The sequence below is a fragment of the Mycteria americana genome, chromosome 2 (assembly GCF_035582795.1).
Source record: "Mycteria americana isolate JAX WOST 10 ecotype Jacksonville Zoo and Gardens chromosome 2, USCA_MyAme_1.0, whole genome shotgun sequence".
Classification (NCBI taxonomy): Eukaryota; Metazoa; Chordata; class Aves; order Ciconiiformes; family Ciconiidae; genus Mycteria; species Mycteria americana.
In genome coordinates, this window is record NC_134366.1 from 95,603,919 (window position 1) to 95,625,199 (window position 21,281).

Consider the following 21,281-nt stretch of genomic DNA (forward strand, 5'->3'; position numbering starts at 1 on the left):
CTCAATTGTGGTAGTATAGACAAGTCTTGGAAAAAAAACCCACTTGGCTGAATGTGTATACCCCTGAAAAAACTCCTCCTTGCACATAAATCAGGAACACACTGAAAGGGTACCGCAAAAGAAAAAATGGAAGCAACTGGAAGCATGAAATACAGGTCCTTTAAATCTTCAGATTGAAACTTCATACTTGATAAATTTAACATACGAGAATTACTGGAGCCTACAATAATTTTCTGCTTGCTTCACTGAAGAGTCACAGACCTCTTAAAATGAGAATCTGTGGGCTTTGCTCACAAACAGCTAATGGAGTTAGCTGCAGGAGCAATGGAAAAGGACCCATAGAATGTTACTACTGTGTTAGCAGTGGTTCTCTCTCCTATACATTCAAGAAGTGTTTTCTATGAATATTCACACCTGTCTAAGAAAAGATGCAACGATACTTCTGAAAGAAGTCTTGAAACGACCGGTGCTAAACTGTGTTTTATTTCCAACAATTAGCCATTACAGTATCTGAAACAAAAAGTGTCCAAAATAAATAGCTGAAGATGAAGCATCAGAATACTACCGTCTTCGCTACTGCTGTGGCCCCCTTAATGTTTCTTGCTTTTCAGCCTTCACTCTTCAGATTCTCCAGGCCTACGGATATCATCAATCTTCAGAATCATTCTAACAACCTGAGTCGCCAGAGAAATCTGCTGTTTCTTACCAATCAAGGTTTCTATAACATGCTGCTGCTTCATATCTGCCAAAAAGACACAGAAGAATTAGAGACCCTCCTCAAATGTAGATATAACATTTAACCTGAGATAGTAATTTCCATGTCATTTTAAAGAATGTTTTAAAATTACTACTCTTGGCCACTGTAGTTGACAAACAATTTGTACAAACTAGAGTTTTATGTCTGAGTTCTTACCAAAAATCTTGGAACATTAAGATCCAAACTCTTTTCCCAACTAAGTGTTCCCCAATTGTAGCTTTTCCCCTTTCTGCATTATTTTTTGAAGAGTACAGTTTCTGTATACAAATGTTAGAAGCATCCTAATGGCTGAGCAACCACTAAAGAAGTGAAAGCTCAAATGCCATAAAGCAGAAACACCTAATCAAAGAAGGGTTATGAATTTACATAAACACAATGTCTTACACATTGTGTTCCAAAATTTACCGCCTTCTTTTCTGAAAAAAGCAACAGAATAAGAGTGTGAAAAGTGTCCAGATGAAAATAAGTTTTCATACATTGGCTTCTTAGTCTTCACATGCTTGTTACAGGTCTATATATGCATCTGTACCGGTGTGAACAACACAACCTAAACACATTTCCAACCTTTTGTTTACTTCTTCACAAGCTATTTCTCAAAACAACTGTAGGGCTGTAGTGTCAACTGGATCACTAAAACTGCAGTATTTAAAACACAGCCTGCTCTTGCCTCATAGCGAGCAGCTTTTATTCCTATACCACAAGGTCAGCCAACATCTTCAACTAATCCTGCCACCAAATAAAGGTTTTCAGGCAATTATACATTTTCTACCTGGTAGACATGCATGTATCTCTCCACCTGCATCCCCATTTATTATGGCAAGGGGCAAGAGTTCATAACTGAAGTGAACCACAGGTTAAAAAAAAAGGGGGGGAGGAGGAGGGGCTGAGAGGCAAAATTGTAAACATTATGATTTTCTGAGAAAGAAAAACCTGTTATGCTCCTCCTCCACACTGCAGTTCTTACCATTTGTTCCTTTCTGCAAACAATCAATGCCAAGGGCAGGATTATTTTCTTTCACTTGTCTAGCCCGCACTTCGGTCATGGTCTGTATTGGATTCATACCACTGTTCTCCGAAAGTGCCATGGGAATTGCCTCCAGGGCATCCGCAAAAGCTCTCATAGCATACTGTTCCAAAGATGGGCACTAGGGGAAAAGAAATTTAAATTCATACAGCTATCAACTCCAACGTTAGCAAAAGCAGATTTTGACACTAGCTACAAAATACATACACAATACGCACATTTTCTTGGGAATATGCATCTCAATAACTGAACGAACATGTTTGGATGACAACTACTTGCAAATTAAAACCATTTTAAACTGCTCTTATCATAAAAGGAAAAAGGTATTGGTAATGACTTTTTACAGAGAAGGGAAAGAAAACTTTTAACATTGGTTATCAGCAAATGTCAGGAAGTTCTGTAATAGGCACTTTCTGGAAGCTCTTTGAAGTTTTTTTTTTAATCTCTTAAGACAGACTTAATCCTTATTTTCCCTTCATAAATTAAAGAAAGTTGTAACTGTTCCTTTCTTACCTTATCTGCTGCTTCACTGACTGCCAAGGCACAAGAAATTTCAGCTGCACCACCACCATATACAATACGATTATCACGAACAAGATTCCGGATTACGCACAATGCATCATGAAGAGATCGCTTTGCTTCTTCAATAATCTGGAATTATAAAATAGCATATATTTTACAATATACGCAACTGAAGTCTATGAAGATACATTTCCTAATACAGAAATGGAAACTGCAAATAAACTGTAGGATCTTTTCATGGCTCTAATGCAGCTCTACTGCTGCTATGCTATACTATTTCAAAATAAAGTCTTAGACATCCAGTGGCAGAGAAGGAATAAAAAATACACACCTTTTCAATGTTATTTGTTAATTCTATAAATTGAAATGACAAAAACTTACACGATAAGATTTTCAATCTTGCGTATTTCCAAGTATGCTGGCTTTGGCTGGGATAGATTTCATTTTCTTCGGAGTAGCTAGTATGGGGCTATGTTTTGGATTTGTGCTGGAAACAGTGTTGATAACACAGGGATGTTTTAGTTACTGTTGAGCAGTGCTTACACAGAGTCAAGGCCTTTTCTGCTCCTCACCCCACCCCACCAGCGAGTAGGCTGGGGGTGCACAAGAAGCTGGGAGGGGACATCGCTGGGACAGCTGACCCCAGCTGACCAAAGGGATATCCCATACCATACGGTGTCATGCTCAGCATATACAGCTGGGGAAGAAGGAAGGGGGGGGGGGGGGGGGGGGGAGGGAATGTTCGGAGTGATGGCGTTTGTCTTCCCAAGTAACCATTACGCTCGATGGAGCCCTGCTTTCCTGGGGATGGCTGAACACCTGCCTGCCCATGGGAAGTAGTGAATGAATTCCTTGTTTTGCTTTGCTTGCACGCACAGCTTTTGCTTTCCCTATTAACCTGTCTTTATCCCAACCCATGAGTTTTCTCACTTTTACCCTTCCAATTCTCTCCCCCATCCCACCAGGCGGGGAGTGAGCAAACGCTGTGTGGGGCTTAGTTGCCGGCTGGGGTTAAACCACAACACCAAGACACAAAACACTTAAATTTAAATGCCAACATTATTTTCAGACTGCAATTTGTGTCAACTCCGAACTTCAACAGATGTAGAAGGATTTAACAAGTTACGCTAACCTTTAAAGCAGTAATTTTGCTTTCTTAAAGAACTCTTCAGACTAGGGGTTATGTTCTTTTCTTCCTAAGGTTTTTCACTCAAAGTAGGACTTGACCTATGCTAAATATAATTTAACACTAACAGTACAACCAAGAACCAGGTTAAGTACATAAGCCTTTAAAAAGGTCTCATTCTGGGGGAGGGTGGGGTTTAGTTGGGTTTTTTTATTTTATTTTTTTAACTGGACTAAATCAGAAGTGACATACCTAGGTCTATAATAAAACCAAACCTTTCAAAAATGGTAGTATGTCTTTACTCATAAAAGTGACTCTCCCATGAGAAAAAAACAAATTAAGAGCATCTATAGGTAAAATTATCTCTATATTTATGAACTATATGGTCTAATAGAAAACAAAGTTTCCATTCAAAAACAAAGGATGTGAATCTAACAAATTATGTCTAACTCATCATCACAACTGCCTACAACCCTCCCCCCTTCTCTTTGTCCGTACTGCAAGGAAAATTTAGACAAAACCAGGAAGAGTTAATACACTTTTGAAAGAAACTACACATTTTGCAACTTATGTATCAAACCTTCATAACAAAGTAAGCATCTCACCATTTTATTTCCTCCTCTAATGAAAATGGTCACAGCTCTGGAATTCTGACACTGTTCAATGACAAGCATTCTGTCCTTCGTTGTTCCAAAGGAGATCTCTCGGACAATACCCGCAACACCCAGTTTCTCTGCTGTGAGTTCACAGAAGCGAGGAACAATGCGTCCTCCAGTTGCAATGGCGATTAACTGAAGTTAAACAACCATCAGTTATTTTGAGAAGACTTTTCCATTATGTTTTTCATAACATAAAACTAGTGGAAGAGAATCTGTCAAATGCCTACTCCAAAAGGTTATCTTCCCATCACTTTTAAGTATTTCAGGCAATGCCTTGTTTCTGCAAACAGCGAGACTAAAGCAGAAACACCCATAGCCACATAAAACTTTTAACAATATGCATACACTCCAATTATAAACCATAATCCCATTCATTGTAAGTTCTTCCTACAGATCCCCAATGATTTTTCTCCAATGCCTACCCATCCACATGATTACACAGTTCTACCCAGAAAGCCTGAACTTTTAATTGGTACAGCATATTACCTAACGAACGTTTGAGAACTGGTACAAAGCCCAGTTTTAGAAGATTTTACTTACTTCTATTTCAGGTCCACCAACCCAACGAACAGCAGGCAGCTCATTCTGGAGCAGCAAGTGATTTGCCTCATCATCAAAACCCCACTGGCAAATAGCAAGGTTTGCACCAGTGTCTTTTATCTGAAAGCAACAAACATCATCAATCCTCTGATCAGAACTAACACAGGAATGAAAAACAATCTCTTCATGGTTTTAATTCTCCTAATTTTCTCAAAACACACATCTGAGAAAGAACCATCTGGCATACATACAGATCAAAATAAATTTCAAACCAGAGTGGTATCTCTTTCTTACATAAACTTAACTTGTATTCATAGCCTTACAATTGCTTGTATGTTTCCTCCTACCAGGATTATTAGCTCATTTCTGGAAATAAATCAATGCACTATGCTGTTTTGTGTAAAGGTTATGAAAAATGTAGAAAACAGAGAAATAATCTTCAAGACTACCTGTTTCACCATCTCTTCGAACTTCTCCTTTTCATATTTCTGCAGTGCCTTGTAATCTTCCACAGATGTGACATCAAGCTTATGCTTGGTTTTAGGCTTAGGTGGTTCGAACGGACAAGTAAGGATTGCAATTTTAGCATCTTTAAGCTCCTGTACAATTAAAAAAAAAAAAAAAGTTGAGTTTTGACCTCAGTTACATCTCTTTCTTATGTTTGCAAAACATACAGCGGTATCTTGAAAAACACAGGGATAGGAGGAAACTTGAAGGTCATTTGACTTATTCTAAAGTGAAACTAACTATAGACCCAAGTAATTCCATCAGAAGTCTCTATAACCCACTTAGAACAAATTCCACAGCATCAAGACACTGTTTAAGCTCTTAACAATCTTTACCAGGGATGTCTTTTTCAGTTTAATGTTTAAAAAAAAAAACAACAGAAAAAGCATCAATGAAACCATTATTTGCCCTATCCACCGAGACCACTGAGAATACTACATACTCATCTTCATAGCCACCTTTTATGTACTACATGACTGGTATTTTCCACCAGTCTTCCTTTTTATAGGATAAGCAGCATCACCTACTAGAAAACTATTTTAGAATAGTAGAAATTTTAAGTTGCCTCAATCTTTCTTTAAGTACGCTGCACAACGACTTGGAGACCTTACCTACACCAAATATAATAAAAGGACACCTTCTGAGGTGTTCCAAAGAGGACAACATGGCAACTCATAAAGCTTAAGAAACATTTCTTGATACTGAGTTGCATTAAGCATCTTAAGCATATTACACGCTATGGATAATTATTTCTGCTTTAACATAGAACTCTACACCTGTCCCCACTTAGTTGTACAGTAATACCCCTCCCCATCACTTCTCAGTTTGTCAAGATTTTTGTAAATTCTAACTTGGTCTCTTCCAACATGAAGAATTTAATGCTCCTCTCCCCTTCCTCTGTTGATATATGGGTGAAAAAACAAGCCAAACCACAACGCTGTTTAAATACTTAAGAAATGCTAGGACAGCATTTGAAGTGGGCTAGACAATCTTATTTAAGCCATTACAGATGAGACACGCACACAGGGACATCACTTACTTTAGGCATCTGTGGATGACTGAAATCTTTATCCACAATCACTCCTTTAACCAGCTGTGTATCTTCCAGTCTCCCTCCCACTTTGCCTTGTACTTTGATCAGCTCAAAATCAACATCTTTACGTTCCATATCTGCTACTGTCAGTACAGCATTTACAGCAATTTCTGCCATTTGCCTGTGACAACGGTTAACTCTAGGTTTAAAAAAAAAAATACAATGAAGTTGCATTGCATTTCCACAATATGGAAGAAAAAAGTGATTCTGTCAATCTCAAAGAGAAAAAAAGTATCACTAGAGCTAACAACTTTTGTACACTCCATTAAAAGAGGGGGTCCTGCTTGTTTGTTCACAGGAATAAAGATGCTAAATAAGGCAGAAAGCAGAACACGCAATATGGTTTGTCTAAGTAGTCTTTGTGAACAGTCTCAAGATACAGGTTTGAAACAAGTGAGAAGAATTAACTACTAAGAAACATTCAAGTCACAGAAACAACTGTTAAGACAGCTCTGCAAAGGAAGCCTTTGTCTGAAGCAATGTCTGAATTTATATACTACACACAGAACCTATAACACAAAATGCACTTATGGAACTATCCTACAAAAATTTTTTTAGGAAGAAAAACAACAAGAAACCAAACCTTTGAAATATAACATATAATTATTTTTAAAAGGTTTGCATTACTCTTGGAATTTGCTATGATGCAGAAATCTGGAACTAACAGGTAAGAATGACATTGATTTTGCAGCTGTTTAACCTCATGGAATTGACCCTTTAAAGAAAAAGGATTCACAGTTTCTTCTCCTGAGACATGAGTCCATTGAGAAATTAGCCAAAATCAAACATAAAAGAGCCTTCAGCAGCCACTCCAATAACACAAACAATTTAATAACCTATCAAAACACCAGGACTTCTCCTTTCAACTCCAAGTGTTTTTAAGGGAAACTTAAATATTCTTCCAAAGTTTTTGTGACTTACACTTTAGAACCTAGCGTTGTCTTTGCTGTCTGGATCAGAGGTTCAATGTTCTGTGGATCAACTGGAAAGCTGTCACTGATTTTGTCTAGATGCTCAATAGCAACGCGGGCTGCCTGCTCATAACCGTCTGCTATTCTGATAGGGTGAATACCACGATCTAGTAATTGCTCAGCCTGTTCCAATAATGCTCCAGCCAGAACTATAAAACAAAATTTAAAAATAATGTTTACTTTTCCACAGACTGAAGTATCATTTTTAATACATTATAAAAAGATTAAAAAGTACACCTTCTGATTTTTTTCTGTAATATTTTAACATTTTAAGGTTTCTTAAATGACAAAATAACCCTAAACAACCCCCTACTTGCTATGCTTAGAAAGAAAACTGCATTATGTTAGACCAAAAAGAAGCATGGGCACCAAGGTGGGACAGGTAGAAAATTATGTAAGAAAATTATGCAGAAAAATCTTGAAAGTATGAAGAGGACTCTCAACACTGATTTAAAAGGTAACCATACTTACAAAAGACACAAAAGTGTCTTTCTGATTAAAAGGCTTCTAATACAAGAAATGACAAGAATACTAAAGCAGTAAATACTCTAAAAACGTGCTACAGAAAACCTACTGTTACTTCACACAAAATTTATTAAAATAGCTGAAGAAGCTTGAGTTTAAAGCTGGAAAAGCTAAGTTAAATTTAAAATCTTTTCTCACCAACGACTCCAGTAGTTCCATCCCCAATCTCATCATCTTGAGATTTAGACAGCTCCACCATAAGTTTGGCTATCTGGTGATCCACATCCATCATATTCAGGATGGTAGCGCCATCATTTGTCACAGTCACCTCACCATCTTTGTCCACCATCATTTTATCCAAGCCTAAAAAAAAAAAAAAAATTTCAAAGCATGAAGGAAAATCTAGACAATCCCAAAAAAGGATTACTGAGAAAGAACCATTAAAATTATTTCATTATTACCATTGGGCCCAAGGGATGTTCTCAGAGTACTTGCTACAGCCTTTGCTGCCATTATGTGAGACTATAAAACAAAGGAGAAATAAGTGAAATCATTATCATGCATCTCAAAATCATAATATTAAGCTAAGAAAAACACAAGAAAAAAAAGCTAAGGCAAATATTGTAATTTAACTGACAACAGCCAATTATGACAGGAAACAAAAAATCAATATATATGTGTAATGCTTTTATGCCAGAAACATTTCCCGTGCCTTTTCTTGCACAGCTTGCACTTGCACTGCTAAAGCATGCAAAAGCAGAGCAGCTAAAATGACAGCCCCGAGGTTTAAAGCAGGGAAGCAACAGAAGCAAGCAACGCCAAAAGGAGAAACCAATAAAATTTTGCTCCACTCTTCCATCAGTATTTAAATCACACGCATTCATACAAGGCTGCCTACTCGCTCAGCCACAGCCTTTCTTGGGAACAACGACCGAGCTTCAGACAGGGGTGGGGTGGGGGTCTTAAGGGCGGGGGCTGCAGGGAACCTCCCTGCCCGCGGCAACCAGGAGCCACCAGGAGGGGTGCGCCGCATCTACAGGGGAGACGACCCCAAAGCTACGCGATTCAGGAGCGTACTCAGGCCATAGAGACCCCACAGACCCCATGCCGCCGGTGGTGGATTCCCAGCCCCGGGAGCGATGCCTTCTCTCTCCCTCCATCGCTCCCACACCCGCGGGCCTAGTCCAGACTTCAGGCGCCCTGCGCCTGACACGAGGCAGAAGAGAAACGCAAGACCACCTCGTCCCAACAGGCTTCATCCTCCCGCCGAGGCCTAACGGCGCCCGCTCCCTGCCCCTAACGGCAGCATGGCGGGACGCGGCCCGCCCAGCGAGGGGCCCCGGGCGGATCGGCGGCCCCGGCGGCCGCCCGCTCACCTTGAGCGCCTCGAGCCCCATGAGGCGCGTCTTGCGCTCCTGGTCCTTGAGGATGAGGAAGGGGCGCCCATACTCGTCAAACGCCAGAGTCCCCATGGCCGACATGGCTGCCGCTGCTCCCACACACCGGGCAAGCACGAGCCGAACGCAGCAGCACCCGCCGCGCCGTGACGCAGCACGCTCGCCCGCGCACGGCCCCGCGCCTGCGCAGCCGGCAGCCGCGCGACACATTTCGCGGGCGGGACCTATATGGCGCCTCCAGCGGACCTTTCTGGAAGCATCCGGCGCGGCGGGAGTTGCGCGGCGCTCGCGGCCCCGTCCCCCAGCTGGGGGGAGGAGGCGGAAGGGAAGGATACTATATTAGGTAGAATACGGGCGCCAAGCGCGGCAGCAGCGGCCTGCACCGGGTGACGGGAACCAGCAGGGACAGACACACAGCGGAAGGGTGCGCGCCAGTCCTCTCCGAAGCGCCTTCAGAAAGGTTTCGGTCCCCCCCGCATTAGCGAAGTGGTATTGCCCTTCCCTATAAATACTGCCGGCAGAGGAGGGCCGCTCGTTGCTTCTGAGGGAGCTCACAGGCGGTGGTTGGGTGGGCTGGGCGGGAACGGGTGGCTGGCAGGCGGCCTTGCAGATGTGGGCGTTGTGCTCTGGAGAAGAGTTCCTCCTGGAGGGAAGAACTTTATAACATGTAACAGGGAATAACTGCTCAGGGACGTTTCCCCGAGCGCGGGCTCCCGGGCGGTCTGTGGCGGCGAGGTCTCTGCCTGTGCTGCTCTTCAGCTGTTCGGGGCGCGCTGCTGCCCGGCCGGGTGGGAAGAACTACGGGCCTAAATGGAAACTGCTTTCCTGCCTTGGAAAAATTAATCTAGCACTTCAGATTCTCAAAAGCGGAAATAGTAACATTTCCCTAGGGTCTAGGAATCAGCTAAAGGGATATAAGGTTTTTTTTCCTGGTGTTCTATCACTTTGATACAATACGCTGCTTTGTCTTCAGTGAGCACGTAATAAAGCTGTTGGAGAAAATACTCTTTAATGTTTGTCTCTAGGTGTGATGTCCAAGGTGCTAGTGAAAGAGAACCGTGCAGCAGGCCCGCAAGAGGGTTGCGAGGGCAGCTCTAGAAGGACAAGCTGGGGGTTGCTGGTCACCGCTGGTGTCGGTGGCACCTTGGTGGCACTGTATGCTGTGGTCACCCCCTTTGTGACCCCAGCTCTGAGGAAAGTGTGCCTGCCCTTCGTCCCTGCAACTTCCACTCAGATCCAGAATGTGCTGAAAATGTTAGAAAACAGAAGTGGCTCCCTAGTTGACGTTGGTAGCGGGGATGGGCGTATTGTAAGTTATGGGCATAGCCTTCCTTTTATATCCACTCTCAAAAAGTGCCAAATGCTCTAGCCATGGCTGCTATTGTTTTCTCGTATTTATGAATGTCTTGTCTTTGGCATCCAGTGTTTTTGTTTAAGTCTTATGAAAAGGCTCAAAGGAGAGAAAGTTTACATTCGGTTTAGGTCAGTAGTCAATATTTTTTGCTCCGATCTCACTTGCAGCTTGACGAGGTAGTGTACAAAATGATAACCTCATCCTGTTGGCTGGAGGGAATTGCACTGCATTCACATGAAAAGATGCAATTGAAGTACTGGTACTGTGATTGCAAAAGAGCTGTGATTCCACATAGGTTTGTAGCTGCAGCACGTGAGACTGTGAGATTAAACAGCACTGTGCTTTTGAAGCTGCAGCTCTATGCTTGTATTACAAAGGTGATAGAAGAACCAAAGAGAATGAGAAATGAGTGATGGATTACAAAAATAAAAATTCTGGTATTGTTAGAACTGTGGTTTTCACACCTTTGTGCAGTGCTGACTGCCCAGCTTCAAGATCAATGTGGTGAAACTAGAATAATTACCAACAGAAATGGTGAGAATCACCAAAGCCAAAGTGGTACTGTGCTTCCAGGACATTGTCTGAACCCCAATTTGTGAAATGTGGTGGTGAGGGTATAGTGGAGAATGGTGTGGGCTTTTTGTAGCTGTGATATTTTGTGTACTGTTTCATAACCATCTGCTTCAAGTCAGTTTTAGCAACAGGGTGGCGCTAAGTGGGTTTTTGACAGAAACAAGTAAGTTCTTGAATGCTACCTATGTCCACGTTTGATGTGAATGAGTCAACCATTTGTCCACACTGAAAAATTCAATTTGGAAATGCAAATCTGTGAAGGTGGCCTAGAAGGAATTGTGCCCAAGTAGGAAACAGAAAAGCACGTAGGTACGAGAGAGCTGCAGTTTCTGATGCCGTCTCTGCTCAGCATTCTGGTTGTTGACCCTCATCTGAGGCATGTAATTTGACTAGGTACTGCATGTTTAATTCTGATTTTACATATATATATATGTGTGTATATATATATATGCCTAAATGGAGACTGAAGACTACTTGGAGAGCCAGGTGCCTAAAATTGAGAGCTTGGTGTTGCCTTAATATATCTGTCCTGAAAAAAGGAGCTTCTGTTAAGATGCTTTTAAATATTTAGCACTTACTCAGGTGTAATTGGTGGATAAATATTACCATATTTTTATTTCTAAGCATGGTAAAAATGTCAGATTCTTTTAGTATATTTGCAAATGCTGTGTGCATGATGGACAATGCGTTATTTTAATAGTGTGAAACACACTGTCCAGGTAATGCTGTTTGAGAAGTTCTGTTAAGAAATGTGTACTACTTCCTGATTTCACCTTGCCTGTTCTGTAATTCACAGTTCATCAGGCTTTTCCTGATTAAAACTTGGCAGTAACCTTTTAAATTATGACTTAAACCTTAATTCTAGAAACTGGTGCCTTTTTGTATTTTCCTTTTTTTTTTTTCTTTTTCTAAAAAATCAGTAGGCTTTGATCTTGTTTGAAGATGCTTGCAATACAATTTAACAATTCCAAATCTCAGCATCTAATTTAGAGGAATGTCCTTGAAAATCTATTTGTTATCTGGATTACTTTTTGCCTTTTAAAATGATATATGAAGCTTAGCATTGGATGAAAGCTATACTGTGAGATTTATGTGTGGGGTTTTTTACAATTTTTTAACCTACATTTACATTTTTGACCTACATTTTTTTAAATGTAGGGCAACAGATTACTTTCATACTCTTTCTATTGGTAGGTCATTTTGGCTCTGATTCAGGGGTCTCTCAAGTGCCTACCCATCACTGCTTTTCAAATAAGTGCTCTAATTTTGAGCATTTCTGCTTGTGTATTTCACTGTTCTCTCCATGGTCAATTTTGGTACTCTTTAATTCCAAGGCAGTGTCATGAATATGTTAAATTAAACTTTTATGTAAATCACAGACGTACTACAAGCTTACAGCTTTGCCCTGTGAATGTTTAAATGGTTCATTTTGTTCATCTGAATATGTCTATTAAGTTCAATGGACTAGTCATAATAGTAAAATGTAGTTTGAGTTTTTGTTCACTATACTACTGACCTGTTGGGGATTAAAACCTGGGCAACTTAACAAAAGTGCATTCCTTTGATTTATATTATAAATAAAACTATGTGCTTCTGTTTAGATGAATATACTTTCTGTTTCTAAGTGAAGATTTATTTTCTTCCTTGTAGGTGATAGCAGCTGCAAAAAGGGGGTTCAAAGCTGTTGGTTATGAATTAAATCCGTGGCTAGTCTGGTACTCCAGATACCGTGCCTGGAGAGATGGGGTACATCAGAACACGAAATTCTATATTTCAGACTTATGGAAGGTAGGTGGTGAAGTATGTAAGAATGAATCTGGGAGGTTTGAGAGACTTCCATAATTTAGAAATACTTTCTTGAAAGAACCAGAATGCTGACTGGCCACAAGGTGCTTTATTGGGCTTTGAGAAAAGTACTCGAGCCCATAGAAACTAGACTCACAGCACAATACACTGCTCTGCTGGTTTTGTGCTTTGGTGAAGTGCTGTCCTGTTTCAGTACAGGCTCCTCGAGCATACTGTGTCATGCTTGTGCCTGATGAATGATGTGGGGTGCTGTAATGTCAGGCTTCACTGAGAGCTGATTCTGTGGAGTCAGTAACAAGACTCTTAATTCACCTAATGTGCAAGATCACAATCATCTGACATTTCATTAGATGTGTGCTCTTTTCTAGCTGTGCAATGTGTTACCTGGTTTTGAGTGTTGCTTTAAGGTAACTTACATGCGACTGAGATTTTTTTTTCACAATTTTCAATCATTTGAGTCACAGTTGCTTCTTTAATGAGGCATGCTTTATTGGGTCATATTTACGTGGGCCTCCCCCCTGCTATTCCTGTCAAAGTTGTGGGGGTTTTTTTTGTTGTTGTTTGTTTGTTGGTTTTGTTTGTTTGTTTTTAAAGAATGGCATTTTGTAATGGGTAAAATGGATACCAGGAATTTTTGGGAAAAGTGTGAATGTACTGTTTTTATCTTTATTCAGAGAGGACCATAGGAAAACTTCATGGCACTGACAGGAAGAACCCAGGCACTGGAATGCCTGGCAAGTTTTTATAGCTAGCTAACGTTTAACAAAAATGGGGGCAAACTTAAAACATACATCATTTTAACATATACAGGAGTTGTGGAAAAACTTAGCCATGAGTAAAATCATGTAGGTATTTTCTAAATTAATACTTTCTGTGCTGCTAGAATTGGTGCCATATTCTTGGCCAGGCAGTAGAAGTTTTTTGCTGTTCAACAATATAAAGTTGTCTTTATGTGGAAATTTGTGTGATGAAAAGCTGTTATGGGATCTCCTTTCTTATTTTTGGTCTAAATCCCTGTTGAAAGGAGTGCAGCTAGAGGGATTGGGGGAAAAGAATGGTGAGAACTTCTTCAAATATAAATGCTGTTTTCACTAAGGCTTGTTCTCAAATTTTATTTTAGGTTTCTTTTTCCCATTATACAAATGTTGTTGTTTTTGGGGTACCTCAAATGGTAAGTTTACTATTTTTGCATTGTTTTATTATTTTAATGCCAAAGCATTCAGTGTTAGTACATTCATCTGCAAAATGAACCTACCTACAGGATATCAAAGGTAGTTAGTACTAATATTTTGATATTTCATTGTTGCTTATTAATGTTGATGATAAAACCTGGTAAAACTTGTGACAGTATGCAGGCTGGAGCTATGAAAATATACATGTTTTTTTGAGAAGTATTTTCTGCCCATTAGTTCAGAACCAAAATGAAAACTGCTGTGCTCAAGTTGCTTGGGGGGAAGGTGATAGATTGGTTCTTGAAAATTTCAGTTTTTCATACTGAAAAAATGAGGAGTTTGCAGGGAGAGGATGGAGTAGGAAATTGGCTACAGCTGATTTTTGGGAACCTTGTTAGAAGAGGGTATTGAACTTTGCTTATGTTCTTCAAAAACTGGATCACCTCAAATAGGCCAGCAGCTGGTATATTGAAGTAATCCCTTGCCCATATTAGACTGTGAGGCTTTAGCAAGGGGGACAAATACTTCAAGTGTAATTGCTAGAGCACAAGTCCACAAATTCTTTGCCTTTTAGGAAGGCTTTGTAGCCTACGTTCATTGTGTCCCTGGGGAAAATGCGTTCTTCAAAACTGGTGTAGAAATAGAGCTGCTTTAGTGATATATTCGATAAATTCAGTCAGACTTTACATTCACTTCGGCTTTTGGCTTGATCTAGTTTTCTTTTTCTCTTTTTACTAGAAAAGAGGGAAAAAATCTTAAATATTTAAATATTCTTGACGTTTTGATTTATTAGAATCTTCTATATAGGTTGAACGCATATGAAGGAGTGAAACAAAAATATCCTATAAATGCTTCTGTATTGCTTCTTCTGCTAAGGCAGATGTGGGATGAAATGAGTGAAGAGCTTTATGTGATGCTATACCCTACAACATACACTGATAATATTTCTGTAGCAGTGACAGGAAGATGCAACAAGAAGCATAATAAAGCTTCCTTATTCTCTGCTTTTTCTTTAACAGCATTGGAATTAAATACCTACTTCAGATTCAAATTGTAGTTCATGTTGGAAACTGAAGTGAAAATGTTTTCTTCCCCCCCACTTTTGTGCGTGGCGTATTAGTAAGAACTGCGATGTTACTTGTGCTACAGATGTTGCCAGGTTTGGATGTTATGTGCTCTCTAGCTTGAGTTCCGGGAGGGGGCAGTATAAATATTTGAATTTGCAGTCAGAAATTCTGCAATTGCACTGAGGGGAAAAGTGCAGGTGAAGAAAGATATTTCAGTAAACTAGAAATAAACAAATGCCCTGGGAAAATGTGAGTAAACCTAGCAGAAATACTGGCTTAACTTTAAATGTAATAGTATAAAGTGGGATAAATTAGTAACAGCTATGATAGAAAGTAGCTATAGGGCTCAGAATAACTTCAGGAAATTCAGTAAATACTAGGCTAAATTCTTCCAATAAAAATACTGTCATAAATGTAACAGATTCAAACATATGAACTACTGTGTTTCCTGAGCATTTGTTTGCTCATGATCCCCTTTAAATTTACTTCAGAAGTTGTGAATGCTCAGCCTCCTGAATGACTAAATTGACTTTCTTGAAACTTTAATGCATTTTCTCTTTTTTTTACTGAGGGCAATAGATCTCTTTAGCTTTTTTAATAATACTGGTCTGATTTGATGCTGTCACACAGTGCTTTTATTTCATATCCAAGATTAGCTTACAGAACTTGGATTTATTGATCTTCAGGGAAGACTAAGACCTCTCTGTTCTTGCAAGCGTCTGGAGGAAGGTGTGTTTATCTATGAGTCACTGCAGAGAGGCTATTACTTGTTCAGGGTGGGATGACAGAATTCTTACCAGAAGTTTGCAGCTTCTGTGTATTTTAACTGATTATATCCTGTACAAAAGGTTTACTAGACTGTATATCTATGTAGACATACCAAAGAAACCCAACCCTGGCTTGATATAAAATACACTATGATTATAACACCTAATGTTACTGAGAGATTTAGCTTAAAAACTAGTTTGTTTGGTTTAAGGATACAATTCTTTTTGGCTGGACTATTAGTGAAGTTTTCTGATTTGTGCTAATATAGACATGAGATGTCACTAATTTTCATAATTACTCATTAAAAATTAGGCTATGTCTATATTTGTAATTTCCGTAATAACGTAGTCCTTCCTTTTCTGGTGTCTCAGCTCAGTTTGACATACCAAAGTGGGCTTATTTTTCTAGTTTATTTAAGGTGCGGTAGCAAAAATGTTTAAAAGCATTTGCTGTATGGATGAAATTGGAGCATAGAATGCTTAAAAATATTCAGAGGTAACTCTTTGATATATTAGATCTATGACTATAATTTTCCTAAAATATTCCATTGTAAGCTTAAATGTAGCTATAATAGGATGTTACATCAAAGGCACACCCTGCATGTACATGATAGTAGAAGCTATCTGCAGCCTTTGGAAATATTTTCTTCAGTCAGTCTTGTTTTCTAATAATGTTCTGTTGTGTTTTTTTCTTTTTTTTGTGAAATTTTTAATATATTTTGAGTCCATGACTTCAAATGAGCTGTATTTGTAAATAGTTACTGTCCTTTTAACATCTAAATGTTATGTCATGATATCAAAGTAAATAGATTTTTACATGTGATAGAAGTAACCTGTAGAGCTTGCTGTTATAATTACTCCCTGAGATAGATACGGTATATAAGAATAAAAGGAATTCCAAATGGATGTGCACTGATCTGCTTAAGCATAACATCAAACTTTTCCAAAGGACAAAAATGGCTAAATCTATCAAGTTTCATTTTTTTCAGAACATAATCACTATCTGGGATGGGAAAGAAATGTCTTTGAAGTCTAGATGTGTTAATTCATTTCTCACTTAATCCATAGCAGAATTTGCAAACTACTTATTGGAGGCAGGGTATCTGACTGGGCAGGGTGTTGCTCTGATCTGGAAGAGTGGTGATATTTCCCTTGACTTTCATATCTGTTCAATTTTTGCGAGTGGAGGAAAGCTAGACTGTAGGCCTTCAACCAAGGAGAGTTGCATAGTGGTATTTGACACGGTCCTCCACAATATCCTTCTCTCTAAATTGAAGAGATATGGATTTGATGGGTGGACTATTTGGTGGATAAGGAATTGGCTGGATGGTCACATCCAGAGGGTAGTGGTCAGTGGCTCAATATCCAGATAGAGATCAGTCATGAGTGGTGTCCCCCAGGAGTCCGTATTAGGACCAGTACTGTTTAGTATCTTCATCAGCGACATAGACAGTGGGATCTAGTGCATCCTCAGCAAATTTGAAGACGACACCAAGCTGAGTGGTGCAGTTGACGTGCCTGAGGGATGGGATACCATCCAGAGGGACCTGATCAAGCTCGAGAAGTGGGCCCATGTGAACCTCATGAGGTTCAACAAGGCCAAGTGCAAGGCCCTGCACCCTGGTATCAATACAGGCTGGGGGATGAAGGGATTGAGAGCAGCCCTGAGGAGAAGGACTTGAGGGTACTGGTGGATGAAAAGCTGGACATGAGCTGGCAATGTGTGCTCGCAGCCCAGAAAGCCAGCCGTATCCTGGGCTGTATCAGAAGAAGTGTGGCCAGCAGGTCGAGGGAGGTGATTCTGCCCCTCTACTCTGCTCTGGTGAGACCCCACCTGGAGTACTGCGTCCCAGCTCTGGAGTCCTCAGCACAGGAAAGACATGGACCTGTTGGAGCAGGTCCAGAGGAGGGCCACAAAAATGCTCAGAGGGGTGGAACCCCTCTCCTGTGAGGGAAGGCTGAGAGAGTTGGGGTTGTTCAGCCTGGAGAAGAGAAGGCTGCGGGGAGACCTTCTTGCACCTTTTCAATACTTAAAGGGGGCTTATAAGAAAGATGGGGACAAACTTTTTAGTAGGGCCTGTAGTGACAGGACAAGGGGCAATGGTTTTAAACTGAAAGAGGGTAGCTTTAGATTAGATACGAGGAAGAATTTTTTTTACAGTGCGGGTGGTGAGACACTGGAACAGGTTGCTCAGAGAAGTTGTGGCTGCCCCATCCCTGGAAACATTCAAGGTCAGGTTGGACGGGGCTTTGAGCAACCTGATCAAAGCAACCTTAAAGGTGTTCCTGCTCACTGCAGGGGGGGTTGGACTAGGTGATCTTTAAAGGTCCCTTCCAACCCAAACCATTCTGTGATTCTATATGCTGTTTCATAGAGTACTGCTGCAGGGACTTAAATGCATATGTTAACAGGCTGGAGCCATCGAAGCTCAGTTTCAGTACTATTTAACATACCAGTACTTTACCATACAGTGGCAGCAGAATGTTTGCTTTGGGTTGTTGGCTGTATGATGTTTTGAGTGTCCCAGGATCTGTCTTGGAGTTAGACTGGAAATTATGAGAGGCGTTAGCCTTTGAATATCACATAATAGTTCATGCGACTCGGGGTGTCATAAATAGCATAAATTCAAGGGGCTGAACTTTCATTCTCTACAGAGAAGAATCCCACTGAAGAGAATAATGAATTGGAACATGCAAAGTCTTTTCTTAATTTGTTGATTTTTTTATCTAAGGGATTGCCTACGTTTTTTGATTGAATTTTTAGAAGTTAGAGTTATGATTTTCTTGATCTCACCAATAAGGGTACAATAACCATTTTCTACTTTTAGATATTCTTTGTTAATGCATTGAAGCCAAAACATGTGTCATGAATACTTTCCTAAATTTTTTTCCAAAAATTCCTCAAACCTTGGACTTCTCTTGAACACTTGAATTAGATTCTAAAGAGAATGCTTCTGGTTTTTACTGCTTCTGAAAGCTTTTTATTGTTGCTCAACAGATGCCACAGTTGGAGAAGAAGCTGGAAGAAGAACTTGAATATAATGCCAGAATCATTGCTTGTCGTTTTCCTTTCCCTTGCTGGATCCCAGATCATACTACTGGAGAGGGAATAGACACTGTGTGGGCCTATGATTTGAAGCATTCTAGAGGATTTGAAACAAAAAGCTTGGAAATTACACCAGAGACAGAGTCCTAAACATCTAATTTGGTTTTGTACTGAAATTTTTGGCTTTGACTTCACCTGTTAAAGATAAGATTAATGTGAATAGAGCCCCAGGATATGGAGATACGTATTCACTAAAATAACTGAAGTACACTGGTTATCTGAAAGCACACAAAGGTTAGTGAAAGGTGTAGTTATATGGCTTAATGTAGTTAGTAAAAATTACAAGAAAGTTTTATAGAAGCGGAAAACTTTAATATGGAAAATGGGATAAAACACAGTTCACTGCTGTTAAGAGGAGTATATGTGCAAGTTAAAATGCTCAAATTGGCGAACTTAATACGTGCATTCTTTCTGAGCCTACATAGCATTTGTTATTGGTGTTGGAAGTGGTGTGCAAGTGGCTTCTCAAATGAGCCGTGGTTCCCAAATGTCTTCATTATGTATGCCAAGTAGGCATAATGCTGCATACATCAAACTGATGCAGACTGAGTATGATGGTGATACCAATGTTTTATACCTCAGCCTTGAATGTGTACTTTTAAAAGTTGAATATGACACAAACAAATACAACAAGTTGCTTATTCATTATCACAAGTGCGGCCCTTGATTATATTCATGTATTTTTATTTGACTTGTTATGTGAAGACAAAACTGCAGAAATGTGCTCTTACTGAACACTTACTGGTATAAGCCTTTGCAAATGACCATGATTTTTCCGAACTGCTCTGATTTAGGAAGGGTTTCAAAAGTCACCTATTTGGCAGTGAAGTGTCACCACTTCTGTGTGCTCAAACCTTGTATAAGGTATGGGTGAGACTTGCTTACTTGAATTTGTCATGAAAGACTGTCTCTAATTCCAGAGCTAGTTGGTCTGTCTAGCTTGGTTAAATCTGATTAGACCTCATTTAATTTATAGTGAGATGGGAAGGGAGGTTTTCAATGAGGTTTCTTTTCCCCTTTACTTTTCTGTACCATTGATGAGATCTCAGAAGCTCATGGCATTGCTTCATGGCTTTTCCTTGGAAGTGAAGCATGTTCTCCCCTGTCTTTTTGCTGATGCTGGTTTGCTGTGGGGTACTGTCACTGCTGTGACATTCTCCTTTTCTAACATGGTTACAGCACTTTTCTATTTTGTAACAGTCTGCTTGCTTGGTCTTTCTTTTGGTTCCCAGGTAAAGTTTTACTGTTTTTATCCATTAACAATTAGTCAAAGTTCATAGTTTGCCTCCCCTGGCCCCAGTTAACATACAGACTGTTTGTTAAGCAGTGACTACCTAATTTTGTCAGACCCTTGCATATATGATGCCCATAGAACGAAGATAAAACAGGCTAGGGAATTGTCACCTGACTTTTAGGCAGTCGTTACCACAACTAAAATTAGCTCAGGCCAAGAGAAGTGCTGAGACTCTGCAATTTCAGGTAAATACAAAGCCTGTGATGTTTTATTAGGCATTGGGAAAGCCCATTTGCTGGACTATAGTATCTGACTTGAAGAGAAGTTAGATGTTATTTGGGATTTGTAGTCTACAGTTACACCTGTACCCAGGCTTTTTATTTTTGGTGGGAGGGGAGGAGGAAGGAGAATTTAAAATACAAATCTACACTGATTTGAAATGGAGCAGTAGAATGGTTTTGTCCTGATAATGTATGCAAAGCAGGAGAAGAAAGGGGCAAATGTATCTGCTCTGGAGTCTGCAAAGGAGAGATGATTTCAACCTCACGTGGCAAGGCACAGCTGTAAACGTGGAGACTGTATGTATTGAAGAACACTGATTTCTGGTAAGCAGTCTTTTATAGCCTTTCACTGCAGTGTAACAGTGCATTGTAAAACTACACTAAACTCTTTCTCCCACGATTTAAGTGTTATGATTATTACACAGTGACAGGACAGGGCTACAGTGGCTTAGCTAAAATGGTTGAATTTAATTAATATCACAAGGCTGTAAAACTGGAACCTCAAACAAAGGAAATCTGAAACTATTTCTATTGGAAAAATACCATACAGAGGTGAAATTAGGTAATTAAGCCAAGTCCTTCCCTGAATGATTATAAAGGAGAATAGGAGGCAAAAGATTTTGATCAAGTGAACTGTGACTCATCTGGAGTGCAGTGTTTTGACCCAAGTTTCTATTGCCTACTTTTACTGAGTTAGTTTGCAGGGAATTAAGTGGATATTTACTTTTTCTGCTGTGTTTGACTATATAATTTGTCTATTGCATTATTGTTTGCCTGTTAAAAGGTAAAACTGAATTTCTCAATTCTGCCTGTGGTAAAGGCTTTGGGGCGTGTACTTCTTAGTTACCACCTATCACTCC

The 21,281-nt window shown here is 39.9% G+C and overlaps 2 protein-coding genes across 5 annotated transcripts; one reads left to right on the top strand and one right to left on the bottom strand.

Annotated features, from left to right (window-relative positions):
• Positions 1-462: 462 nt before the first annotated feature.
• Positions 463-9,221, bottom strand: CCT5 (chaperonin containing TCP1 subunit 5). Its single transcript, XM_075494034.1, has 11 exons — positions 9,041-9,221; positions 8,126-8,186; positions 7,863-8,027; positions 7,150-7,348; positions 6,175-6,367; positions 5,078-5,227; positions 4,629-4,748; positions 4,035-4,220; positions 2,295-2,432; positions 1,722-1,902; positions 463-742 (listed from the first exon to the last, which is right to left on the bottom strand). The coding sequence occupies exons 1-11, from the start codon at positions 9,143-9,145 to the stop codon at positions 615-617; spliced, it is 1,626 nt and encodes a 541-aa protein (XP_075350149.1). The 5' UTR covers positions 9,146-9,221; the 3' UTR covers positions 463-614.
• Positions 9,222-9,301: 80 nt separating this feature from the next.
• Positions 9,302-19,940, top strand: ATPSCKMT (ATP synthase c subunit lysine N-methyltransferase). Of its 4 annotated transcripts, none has more exons than XM_075494038.1 (5): positions 9,302-9,550; positions 10,087-10,370; positions 12,639-12,776; positions 13,915-13,965; positions 18,799-19,940. In XM_075494038.1, exons 2-5 carry the CDS (start codon positions 10,092-10,094, stop codon positions 18,994-18,996), a joined length of 666 nt encoding a protein of 221 aa, XP_075350153.1. In that variant the 5' UTR covers positions 9,302-9,550; positions 10,087-10,091; the 3' UTR covers positions 18,997-19,940. The 4 variants fall into 4 exon arrangements, with proteins under 4 accessions (XP_075350153.1, XP_075350152.1, XP_075350154.1 ...); XM_075494037.1 differs by having other exon boundaries at positions 9,303-9,624; positions 18,799-19,939; XM_075494039.1 differs by having other exon boundaries at positions 9,303-9,485; positions 18,799-19,939.
• The last annotated feature ends 1,341 nt before the right edge of the window (positions 19,941-21,281 follow it).